This window comes from Saccostrea cucullata, unplaced genomic scaffold, assembly GCF_032062105.1.
Source record: "Saccostrea cucullata isolate Sc308-1 unplaced genomic scaffold, CSIRO_AGI_Scuc_v1 ctg289, whole genome shotgun sequence".
Classification (NCBI taxonomy): Eukaryota; Metazoa; Mollusca; class Bivalvia; order Ostreida; family Ostreidae; genus Saccostrea; species Saccostrea cuccullata.
Window position 1 is genome coordinate 76,041 of NW_026933175.1, and position 12,892 is coordinate 88,932.

The 12,892-nt window shown below is 36.8% G+C and overlaps 1 protein-coding gene across 1 annotated transcript; it reads right to left on the reverse strand.

Moving 5' to 3' along the window:
* Positions 1–3,675: 3,675 nt before the first annotated feature.
* Positions 3,676–12,151, reverse strand: LOC134237490 (uncharacterized). The gene is made up of 3 exons (XM_062719576.1): positions 11,630–12,151; positions 7,114–7,307; positions 3,676–6,895 (listed from the first exon to the last, which is right to left on the reverse strand). Exons 1-3 carry the CDS (start codon positions 11,720–11,722, stop codon positions 3,772–3,774), a joined length of 3,411 nt encoding a protein of 1,136 aa, XP_062575560.1. The 5' UTR covers positions 11,723–12,151; the 3' UTR covers positions 3,676–3,771.
* Positions 12,152–12,892: the final 741 nt, after the last annotated feature.

Below are 12,892 nucleotides of genomic sequence, written 5' to 3' on the forward strand. Positions count from 1 at the left end.
TTTATATCTCAGTGTCTTTGAGCAACTCTTTTAGGAATCCTCATGTATGGAACTTGAGGTGAGTTAAAAGGCAGTTCCTGTGGTGAATGCATCAATTTGATGTATATTCAGCGGATGATTGCCGTATGACACGTGTACAGATGTGCGTATGTATTTCCTACATTGATTTACATCCGATTATTTGATTATGTAAAGATACACTTCATCATGAAAATATAATTTGAAAAAATGAAAACCTTTTTCAATATTGAAAACAAAGTACCAATATTAAAAAAAAATATTTTATCCTTCTACCTGATCAATATATAGGGCTCACAGCGCGTCTGAACAGTCGACAGGGGATTCTTAGTCCTCTAGGGCACCTGATCCCAATCCCTGAGTTCCCAGGCCTCCGTGTTTATGCCTTTTCATATGATATTTATATTAAATAGATTTTTTTTGAGAAAGAACACTGTTTTAGCCCACTTGAGCTGAAAGCTCCAGAGAGCTTTTCTGATCACCCATTTTTGTCGTCTGTCCGTCCGTAAACTTTTCACATTTTTAATTTTTCTCAAGAACCACTGGGCCAATTTTAACCAAACGTGATACAACAATAGGCGCTTGACGTTACTTATTTTTCTTTTAATAAAAAAATATACCTATACCTAATAATAATACTATTAGGTATTGGTGTACTTTTTTAAAAGAAAAATAAGTAACGTCAGGTGCCTGTGGGTACAAAGAATTCTTTGGTGATGGGGAGTCTACAAAGGGAGATAATCAAGAAAAGACATAAAAGGGTGGGGTCATTAAAAATCTTCTCAAGAACGACTAGGCCAAAAAAGCTGATACTTACGTGGAAGTATGATTGGGTAGTGTAGATTCTAAATTATTCAAATCATGGCCCCGGGGTAGAGCATGGTCAGAATCAATAGGGAATCCAAGTTTTACATTGAAATATGTAAGAAAATTCTTTTAAAATCTACTCAAGAACCGTTGGGCCAGAAAAAAACTCATGCGGAAGCATCCTTGGGTAGTGTAGATTGTAGAAATTGTTCAAATCATAACCCACCCATCCCCCCGGGGGGGGGGGGGGGGTAGAGCGGTGCCACCAATCGGCAATCCTCGGCTGACTCCGCTACGTGCGAGGTACGAGTCATCCGAGGAACTCCGAGTGCGGTGCCACAATCGGGGATCCAAGATTTACATTGAAATATATAGGAAAATTCTTTAATTATCTTTATCTCAAGAACCACTTGGCCAGAAAAGCTGAAATATATTTATGTGGAAGGTTCCTTGGGTAGTGAAAATTCTAAATTGTTCAAGTGGGGGGGGGGGGGGGTAGGGTAGTGCCACAATTGGGGACCCAAGTTTTACGTTAAAATATATAGAAAAATTCTTTAAATATCTTCTTCTCAAGAACCACTTGGCCAGAAAAGCTGAAACTTATATGAAAGATGAAACAAGAATATCAGCAGTCTCGTTTTAAAGTCATCGTTTCGTGAGTTCTGTGGTCGATACAATTATCTTGTCAGTAAGTACAATTTATCATGAAGTCAAATTATGTAAACTGTTAGTCCATTATTTACACACTGAATTGTCGACGGAGTTTTCCGTTATTTTCCGATCATGACAAGGAGCACACGGTGGGTGTGACCGGTCGGCATTGGTATGCTCACTCCTCCATGGCACCTGATCCCACCTCTGATGTTTTGGAGTTCCGCGTTCGCTCTGTTCTTCTTTTGTATTGTTTCGTCGACTTTGAGCTTGAATACTGTTCGTTATCTCCATTCATATTACATGGAAGCATCCTTGGCAGTGTACATTCAACATTGTCCATTACAAAGGGGAGGGGGCTGGTGAAGAACAAAGTTACTTAGGTTAGTGATGTGGCCCATGGGCCTCTTGTTAGCTCCACTTGTCGGAGACTTTTGCGTACCATTGTCGAAAAATTCCCATGTTTTATCTCGTAATTACGATAAAAATTTCTCGTTATTTTAATATATTTTTCTTTTTTACGAGATAACGATTTTTTCGTAATTACAAAATCGTGATTATGAGATAATTTTCTTAAATTATTTGATTATATTTTACTTGATACTAATCTTAGATTAGATGGCATCATGCAAGCTTGTGTCGCTTAAACAAGAAACACGAAAAGAAAGATAACTTTGAAGACTGATCGGTATGCCTAAGATATGTCAAATATAAAAATGTAGTTCCTGAAAAACATTTTACGAAATGATGTTAGTGCTAGTGTGTAAGCTATTTTGCCAGAAAATGAATACAAAAGTGTATTAATTTAAAAAAATCCATGGTGGGGACTTTGCAAGTTTTGTAAAACATATGAAAACTAAATGACGCATTTCAATCTAACTTGGTCAAAGGTAGTGGAAGAAAAATGAAAGTATTGCTAATTTGATCAGCAAGAATGAGGGATATTAAAACCATGATGTTTTATACAAGTACTTAATGAGGAACCGAGTGAATTAATTCTTACTTCAATAATTGGAATAGGCACTAAAGAAAAGTTAACTGCAGTGTTTGTGAGGGAATGTAGCATAAATCTTCAAAAATTACTTTACAAGAATTGAAATATTTTTAGAAAGTCTTTCAATCAAAAAAGTAAAAAAAAAAAAAAAATAGAAACTGTTTACTGCTGAAGAAAGTTCAAGATTGATGTTTCAAAATTCTGTTGTGACACTGTACAGAATTCATTTTAACGAATGCGGTTACTAGATGCCATTTTAGTACTACAAAGTTCTGTATTTTTTGTTATATTCCTACATATATATATACATGCACAGTTGTGTAGACACACGAAGCATTTTGTAGCAGGTAAGGACACATTCTAACATCGGATATACACTGTAATTAGAAACATAAACAGGCTTGTAAAAATACCATCCACATCCAGAAATTCCTCCAAATCTGACACATATTGTCTGCTCACAGACTAAAATTGAAGCCAATTCTTGAATAAATCAAATGCATTCTTCGTTTAAGGATTCCATCCAAAGAATTAAAAATAGACCCACATGAACGATACAGCGCTTGATTCATACAGCATATACAGTTTGTACACGTTTGTTTAAATATACACTTGTATACCTTCATAGACGAATAAAAGGAGGGGACAGGAATTACTCCCACTCTAACAAGAAGCGACTTTAGGACTATTGTGCAGTGAGGGATCTTTTTCGTGCCAGCACTTACTGCAACACGGGGCCTCGGTTTACACGGTCTCATCCGAAGGACCAATCTCCACGTCCCGCAATGGGATTCGAACCTGCGACGTAAGGATCAACTCCTTACTTCGCGACTCTAGAGCAGATGCTTTAAACACTGCGCCACGCTGTCTTTTAAAATTAACTTGAACAAACTTGGAACTAAACAATGTAATGAAGCTGCCACATACATTTTAGTTCCATTTTTCCTTGCCCAGTGTAATTGCGTTGATTTGAAATATGCCTTCAATTTTTTACTTAATTCCTCCCTTGAAAGAGAGCGCGACCATACATTAAAAAGTGAATTCCCTTTATCCAAGACTGCTTTATGGAAAGTTTGATGGACATTAACCCCGTGGTTCTTGAGAAGAAGTAAGAAAAAAGGCCTGATCAAAAATATTTTTCCCTTTTTGCATATGGTTCCTTCGTGGGACTCCAAACAAGTTTTAGAGAGAAAGAAAAAAGAAAATAACATTTTGAATTTATTAGCGAAAGATATAAACTATTTTACAAACTTTATTAACAAATGGATGGATTTTTTAATTGTATCGTTATATAAGCGCAATCACTGCGTGTCTTCCTCGTCGCGTTCCCTCCCTTCGATGTCTTCCTGGCCAGAGCTTTCGGAGGACCCGGGTCCGTAATTCGGGACAGCCTCGGGGTGGTGTTTCCTCACGTGCCACACCAGTGCTGACTGCTGGCGACACCTATAATCACACAGCTGGCATTTCATTGGCTTCTCATCGCGATGAATTAGATGATGAATGTTTAGATGTCTCTCACTTTCGAACTCTTTTTCACATCCGGGTTTTGTGCACTTGTACATTTTTGAAGAGCTTATCTGAATGTGTTTAAACTTAATATGTTCTTGAAGATGCAGGTCGTTTTGAAATTTTTTACTGCATCCCTCATAGATACAGAAAACTTGCTGGTTTCCATCATGGCGACGCACAACATGGGACCGAAGGTCATACTTTGTACGGAAGGCTTTGCCGCACGAAGAATCATTACATCGGAAGAAGGACTCCTGCTGAGACTTGTGGAGGCTCGGGTGCTCCAGTTGCCGGTGATGTTTGAGAGTGAGTGGATTGCTAAAAGACTCGCCGCAATCTGGACAGAATATCGCTGCTCCCTGGTTGTCATTTTGTGACGCTTGTTCACAGTTTTCACATTTTAAAAGCTCCACTGAGTCGCCATTAGCATCATTACATACAACTCTTTGAAAAACTGAACCACAAGTTCCACAAAAGTTATTGGCCTTTGAGTGTTTTAGATAATGCTCATCTTTCTTTTCCACAGGGACAATGTCATTGCAAACCTTACAGTGGAATAGTTGATGAAACATTTCATTTGGTTCATTTTGTTCAACTTCGCCTCGTTCCAAGTCGTAATATTCCTCACTATCAGGAGATCCAACAGGGCTGTAAGACTGTGTGTCGTCACTTCCGCCCTCTGCTGTCTTCTTTTCACCTTCTGAAATTTCTGTTTGATGGGCCACACTGTCAGAAAACGAATCATCTTTTCCAGAAATTCCGAGATTTTGTAAACCGCCGACGGGTTTCAAATCAGCGCCACTATGCATCTCTCTCTGTTCCCGAATCCGCTGGAGATTGATCATGTTTTGACGATTGAAGTCTTCCATTTCGTTTTGATTCACTTCTACCATTTGTCCTTCAAACATATTCTCCAGCCTTTTTTTCGGTGGGCGCCCCCGTCGTTTCATTCCTGGAACATACTGACTCATCTTCTTTTCCTTTTTAGCTGTGGATAGAGATCGGAGACGGAAGGATGTACAGATGAAGTTTTGATCTGATGACTTTGACCTTAGATACTCTGACGTGCTCTGTCTTCGTCTTGGTCTCACGCTTACTAGGGACTTTGAAGACAAGACCATTTCCTGATACAAGGCCCCGGTTGAAGTGTTTGCCATCGCAGTTGTTGTTACCATTTTCATCTCCGAGGAGGAAGAGCTTTTAGACATCAAAGGATTAGTATTTATGGTCGATGGAATGCCACTTAGTTTGGGCTCCGGTTTTGGAAGAATTAGAGGGTTGTGTTGAATAGATGAACTGGATTTCTTTTCTGTATTTGTAGGACTTGCCGATGTAACTGGAACTTGTACGTTAGGATAAACTGGTGACAACTTTAGATCCTGATTCTGGGATGCAGAAGATGGGTTCTGTACATCCTGAGTGGTAGAGCTGCTTACGTCACATGGTGACAAGTTGTTACTGATTGTGTTTGATGCCGTCACATTGTTACCCGTATTAAGCATGTTATTAACGTTAAGGACTATGGCCGCCGGAGGGAAGGCCTGCGGTATAAATGTCGGATAACTGGAATCAAATTTCGCTTGCTTTTCATCAGGAACAATTTTCGTCATTGTTGGGACTTTTGGTGGTCTTCCACGCTTACGAACGGGCTTACCAAGACTATTAACGTTGGTATTAGGATACACCATCATCATGGACTGCGCAGCCGCTGCATGTGGATCCACAGGAAGTGGTGCCTGCATGGATCCTGGGATTGAGCAAGGGAAGTTAGGGGTAGGTATGAAAATTCCCTGCGACGTTGGTATATTTCCAGTGGGTAGAGGAAGGAAAACAATGGACGGTTGATTCGGCTGCTGTGGAAGAAGTTGTGGCTGTATTTCTCTTGGTTGATCACTCAGTCGCAATTTTTTGCTTTTTTTCTCCTGCAGTGGCTGTTGTGGAGTGGATAATGATATTGACTCTTGTGTTACAGAATTAAAACTGTCCACTTTTGTGTTTTGAAGATTTGTGAACTGCATGTGTTTCCCGGTATCTACTTTAGGTGTTCGTGTACGTTTACTCCAAGGTAATTTTAAAACACTCGTATATACGCCATGGTTCGATGTGTTTTCAGCTATCAATTTCATTTTGCCTTTCTCTAAGTTTTTCTTCTTTGAGTGGACATATGGTCTTTTACTTGGCAAAGGAGTCCAAAGACGTGACGATACTGTCTCTGATGGATTGTCGAGGGACAGATTATCCTCCATTTGGTTTCTAATTTTGTCATGTTGCAAAGTTTCAGTCGGCGAACATCCGCTTATATTTCCCTCAAGAGACTCACATTCAGATATACCCCCGCTGATCATAGGATTGATTCGGGCGGAGTTCATCATGGCGAGAACTTCTGGTGGGACATGTTCGGGTAACACAGGGACACCAGGCCCCATCCCACCTGGAACAACCGGCATCATTCCATGAGCACCGCCATGTATACTGACAAAAGGATAAGGTGGAGGTGGTCCTTTATTTTCTGTCTCTGGATTATCCATGTGGATTTTTGGATTATATTTTGTGCCTTCGATTGTTACCGCACCATTTTGAAATTTGACCTGAAGCCCATCCTTTTCGTCATCGGAATAAACGTCATTACCGGTTCCATTTCCTGTCGTCTGCTCCAAGTTAGGCGGGACAGTCTCGTCCATGCTCTTAGTATCATACAAGTACGTGTAGCCATCACTCAGCTGGTGTGCCGTCATGGGGCAGGGCACTTCATCATCAGGAATACTTGACCCCGCGGGATCCTTGTCCAGTGCCTCGTCCTGGTCTCTGTTTTGAGTGATGACGTAACCCTCTTGGTCTTCTTGATAGTACTCACTTAAGGTTTCCGTGTCAGAAGGAGCGGACTTAGTCAGGTCTTTTGTGTCACCACTTGGTAGTCTAAAGAAAAAAGTCATTTAAATTTATTATAATTATATATAAATTTAAGAGTCTTGAGATATTGACAAAATTAGAAAGTATATTTGCAGTAAATGAAGCCCCTTGTAACCGGGTTTAGATAGTAAAGAATTTTTATTTTAAAAAAATATATTTCTTTTAATCTTTTATAGATTGTAAACATTCATACATAAAAAATATTATACATGAGGGAAACATACTTGGAATAGTCTTTGATTAATTTCCGCATGAGGTCGGCCGTGCCGAGGTTCGTGGCACTCCTCAGAGCCAAGAAATCTTTAAGAAGGTCATCAGGGATGTCCAGTTTATTGTCCACATTCTTGTTACCAAATGACGCAGCATTGACCTCTGACCTTTCTGTAAGCATCACTTTTTCTAAATCACTCTTGGTGTCCTACAATACCAAAAAAAAATGTCTTTAATAATTCAACACCCTTGATTTTTATTTAAACTTATTTTATTGAACACAGTCGATGGGATTGGACACAAGTTATACCAACTTAGATTGTCCTCACCAACACAAACAAAATAAAATTGTATTTCAATATATATTTACATATATGTATATATATATATATATATATATATATATATATATATATATATATATATATATTTACATATATATATAATTCATCCTTTGAATGGTACGATCTACATTTATTTTCTCAGAAAATTTTAGTTATCCCCTTGTGCAGTTGCAATGTAAAAGTTTTTAGCTTTCCAGTAAATACACCCTCTGTATTGTCTCTGTGCCTAAGAGAAAGACATTGGGAGTTAAAGAAAATACTAGTATTGTGCCTTTACAAAAATAAAGTGCCACGCCACAACATGAAACGCCCGTCAAAAAATTACAATTTTCTTAAAATTTCAGTTCAGAAAATCATGTGCAATGGTTTTGAAGATTTTTCCTTTCCTTAAAATATTTATCCATCCCCTGTGGTGTAAGCATTAATTATAACAAATATTACATCACTGATAGATTTCTATGCTGGTTGTGTCAGACCTTGTCAAATGCCCATCATATTAAACAATAAACAATTAGTCTTAACACCTTAATCTATATCAAATTTATTTTGAAAATAAAAGGCTGGCCATCAAATGACATATGCTATAAAATGACCAAGAGTTCTTCTGTCTAATCCCCAAAGGATACAGATAAGACTTCTTAATCAGAGATGCTCTAAAGAAATGATTGAGACAGCTAGCTTTCCAACATTGAACTTATTAATTAATCTTTAACTGGATGCTTGTCTACTCATTACTACCAAGAGATGAATGGGTCTGCACTATCTACCATAAAACATTTTTAAAACATATGAAACACTCAAAGATTTTTAATTTTTTTTTGTTGAGATTATATGTCAGACAGGTTTTAATATGTAATTCATATGGACATGCTGATTTCACTCCACCCCATAAAATTAGTTTTCAAATCAATAATATTATATAATATCAGATTAGTCTATTATGCAATATCAAATTAGTTTTTACCTTTCATCAAATTCATTTTAAAACTAGGCTAGCCAACAAGAGCTATTTTTAATCCAACAGGCTGACCCATTTGCCCTCTTCCCAAGGGATATAGATAACACCTGCTTGATCAGAGATGCTCTACCAGTTAGCTCCTCACACTAAACTCATCAATTTCTCTCAATTTTACATGCAATTTTCTGTTTTCAAAATTCTTCTTGACCAGTGCTTGATGATGACACTTATGGGAGGAGTGGGATTTCTCTAACATACATTATATTTGTTATAGATTGCTGTCAAGTTTATGCTTAAAAAAAATAAGTATTTTCTTGATTTAACACTCTTTTAATAAGGATAGTGAAATACTCTTACATTATTTGGGATGTGTAAATGAATAGTAAAAAGACACATTTTTTTTTAAATTTCACTTAAATTAAAGGTCACAGTGACCTTGAAATATGTCGCGACACGCCTTCTACCTAAGATGCATAAACTGGCCAAGTTTGATGATTCTAAGTTTTATAGTTTTCTAGTTATGGGCCGGAAGGGATTTTTCCATATTTGGCTATAATGTCTTAATTAAAGGTCACAGCGACCTACTTTTACTGCATGACACACCTCCTTACCCAAGATGCATCAGATGACAAACTTTGATAATCCTAGGCCTAATAGTATTAAAGTTATGAGCCGGAAACGAAAAAGCTAACAGACGGACGGACATGAAGCCTATAACATAATACGTCCCGTCTTAAGATGGGCGTATAAAAATTGCAGATACTGGCTTGCGCACCATTAAATTTTATTAAAAGTAAATATAAGATTCCAATGGAGCATCTTGAAGATGTAAAAGGAGAAGACCACCGGTAAAACACAAACAGCTGTAAGCTGTTATCGAGTATCGGTATAAATTTTTTTTAAAAGAGTAATTCAAGAGGTCCCGGGTTCGATTCATGTTTCAGCCATTCATTTTCTCTTTTCATGTAACAGACTTGGTGCCGTTGACCACCGTTGACTGGATCCGGAATTGCAGGTGAAACTCCTGCCAGGTGTTAAAAAGAATATGGGTTGTGTCTTCGAGGGCGAGGACAAAGGGTAATGGTTGGGACTGGGATATCGGCCTGGGAAGCTCAGTTGGTAGAGCATCTGACTTGTGACTTTAGTTTATGTGAATTAAACGACCGAAAAACCTCACTTGTTCATAGACTAACAGACAGTCATATATTAGTGCAATATGTTACAATAAAGGCTTAGAGTATTACCTATATCACAACTGGTATAGTTAGCTTTCAAATTTTTTGAATTCTAAAATATAAACTCAGATTGGCTTGTGAAAATAACCCATTTATTTTTTTTTCACGATAAGTTTCTGGGAACTTAATTCATCTATTTGTAGTAAAACTCAGCTGCCTCTGGGATTTATGTTTTTTTTGATAGACTTTTGTCTGAAAACAGAAAATTGCCGACAGTTGGCGCGCTGACAAGGTATCTAGATTACAGTTGTGTTCACAGAGAACAAAATATATCTACAAGAAAACATTTATGTCGTGGGGTTTCAGATCATGGTTGTCTACATACAGAACATGCCTATAAGTGATTCATTATTATTAATGTTTTTTTATGTTAATACTAGTTCATATTTCTGATTTATATTTTAATGAATTGAGGATAGACGACAAGCTGGAGAAATTCCATGGTTTAACAACTTGAAAAAAAAAGAAAGAATAAAATCCTATTTATGATGCAACTTTCTTTATTATTCAGACATGAATGTAAACTTCAAGTAAATCCCTACCATCGCAAAAATCTTCCGCGCGTTGTAATTCGTTAACAAAAAGCAATCGCACACAAAAGGGGATTTTTTTTTCCAATTTTTAACAATATTTGTTCCATGTAAATGGAATTTTGCTGCATTTCTTTTTTAGGTAAGTTTTAAAAAAATACATTTTTGGTTAACAATTCAGGGGCGTAGCATCGATTTTGAAAGGTGGACAGTCAGAAAAATAATTAAAACTTAACTGATAAAGTTTACAAGCAAAAAAGTAAGTATGTGAACATGATGAATAAAAAGGAAAATTTTCCAAACACGAACATCCTATTATTTCGTGTGTGTGTGTGTGGGGGGGGGGGGGGGGAGGGGGTTAGAGGGAGGGGGTGTTCCAACTTCTTTCAGTACATCTATTCATATTCTATTGCTTTAAACTTTGATTATTATACCCCCCCTGGAAAAAAGCAATCCCCACCACCCCCACCCCCCGATGCTACGTGCTTGAAATATAAGCATGGAAATTAAATACACCTTTAAGACAAAAAAATTGCATCTCTTTGTCATAGATAACTGATTTTTTAACTATTGCTGTAATTTAGTGCATTGTTAGAGAATTAATTAATTTTGACCGTGCTCTTTAGCCCTATTATTAAGTTTAAAATAATTTGGATATTTATCATGATATAGTTTATTTTTTTAATATTTACATATACAACTGTACTCGGATTAATAGTTTATATATACCAATTTTTGATTAAAATGTGACGTTTTAATAATTTTTATTTAAAAATTGTAATGATCCTCGTGATCTTCAATTTCTGAAAATAATCTGAAACACAAGATTTTGGTTAAAATCCAAAGATATCTTTTTAAAAAGTTTTTTTCGTCAAAACTCCATACTTTTCCATGAATAAAAACTTTGTCATAAACATTTGGAGACGTAAAGATTTGATTAGAGGCAGACATCAAAAGACAGGACAAGAACTGGAAAGAAATAGAGAGCATTGCTCCGGGTAGAGGGGCCTGGAATCTTGTCAGCGGCATATAGTAAGTAAGCGTAAACATTTCTTTTCCCAATTGAATTTGATTTTTAAACATAACGCTATTTGCTTTGTTCGCCTGTCTGGGGGCGACCCTGAGAGATACCCCGTCGTGTCTGAGGGAGGGGTAGCGGACGTAAACAAAGGATTATATCGGACCCACCGAGCACTGACCTCATTACCCCCAGCAGAGCTTCACGTGCGGAAGAGATAAAGCTGCTCTACATACGTGTGTCTTAAAAGACAACAAGCGAAACATTAGACAACTTCCTCAAATAAAATTCTTACGCTTCTATTATTTGTTTTGTTTGCTTGACCTAAGTTATTTCATGCTCCATTTTATAATAATTTTAAGTTAACCTAGGATTCTTATATAATTACAAAATCTTTTGATTTCATATAATTTATTGGCTTCGTTGAAACCGCCGTCAAACCTACCTCTTGGCGAGATTTGGCCGATAACAGATCCAGAACGGCGGAAATTCTCTTCTGTTTACACAAAGGATGCGAATTCTTTCTTCTGTGCGCCATGCTGGAGAATTTTCCCTATTAGCTAGTGGTAAACTTCTTCACCCAGTTGTAAAAGTTTTCCCCAAGTTAAATATAAACGAGTCCCAGATGTCTCGTAGAAAGTCAAATATCACTGAAAGCCATGATAAAAAAAATATGTACGTCCATGTTCCCCAAATTTGATAGAATCTTTGTCAAAATCTTCTTTCCATACCACAGTCTGCTCGGATTATTCCGTTGTGCCAAATATGGTGAGGATACATTAAGAAGAGGCGATATCGTGTTCCCTGTCGGTTCTGGAAGCGAGCAGTGAGGAGGCTGATAAAAGGGGGCAACATAAGCCAAAAATAACCTCCTACTGTTCCCTTCCAGGTTTACCCCTTAAAGGGAATGTCGAATATTTTTTAGCTTAGTTCCCATGGCAACAGACGATTTAGAGGAGAGAAAAGCTCTACACATGTAAGAATTTATCATCAACAGATGTGGAAAGCGATTTATAACCGTAGTGTTGTGGGGAGTTAAACAAGAAACTCCATATACATATATTTATATAGTTTTGGGGAAAACTTGATGATTCATACATTGTGAAATGTCGGAAGATTTAAAAAGAATATATTAATTCTTCGGATTATCTTCATAAAATGAATTAATGTTATCTTTTTTCATATGTCCATTATTTAAAATGAAATTTAGAATTCAAATATTTTTTATTGTGGTGTCAATTAACATGACATATTTTAAGATGTAGGATAATCCGAAATTGCTAAAAAAAAAAAATAATAATAATGTGAATTGATCAAAAGACGTTTTTAGGATTACTCGCATATTTCAGTATTCTTTCCAATTCTGGTAATTAAAAACATTTTTCCTCTGTAAGTTGCAGCATCAATCTTCAAGAGAGATAACTCTATTTTCAGGAGGCAAACTCGCTCAGAAGCTTTCAGTTTTCATATCCTTAGTATATATCTTTCCTAGAAGAAAGAACAAACTTAATAATTGCATAATTATGCTTTATTTCACAGAATATCATATGGTAGTATCACAGATATTTAGATTATTGAATTAATAAAAAGTATAAAACAAATTAGCATCAATATTCATCGAAAAGAAAAGAAAACAGCTCAATTCTATACAAGATGATTTTCATATATAATGAAGAAGACGTTAAGTTGAACATTTTGCTCATGATTT

Bases quoted from the DNA above. Each gene is read 5' to 3' on its own strand.
- LOC134237490 (XM_062719576.1), bottom strand. From the start codon at position 11,722: ATGGCGCACAGAAGAAAGAATTCGCATCCTTTGTGTAAACAGAAGAGA. The intron at 7,308-11,629 runs GTAGGTTTGACG...TTGGTATTGTAG, and splicing joins CGGCCAAATCTCGCCAAGAG to GACACCAAGAGTGATTTAGA. The intron at 6,896-7,113 runs GTATGTTTCCCT...TTTTTTCTTTAG, and splicing joins TTAATCAAAGACTATTCCAA to ACTACCAAGTGGTGACACAA.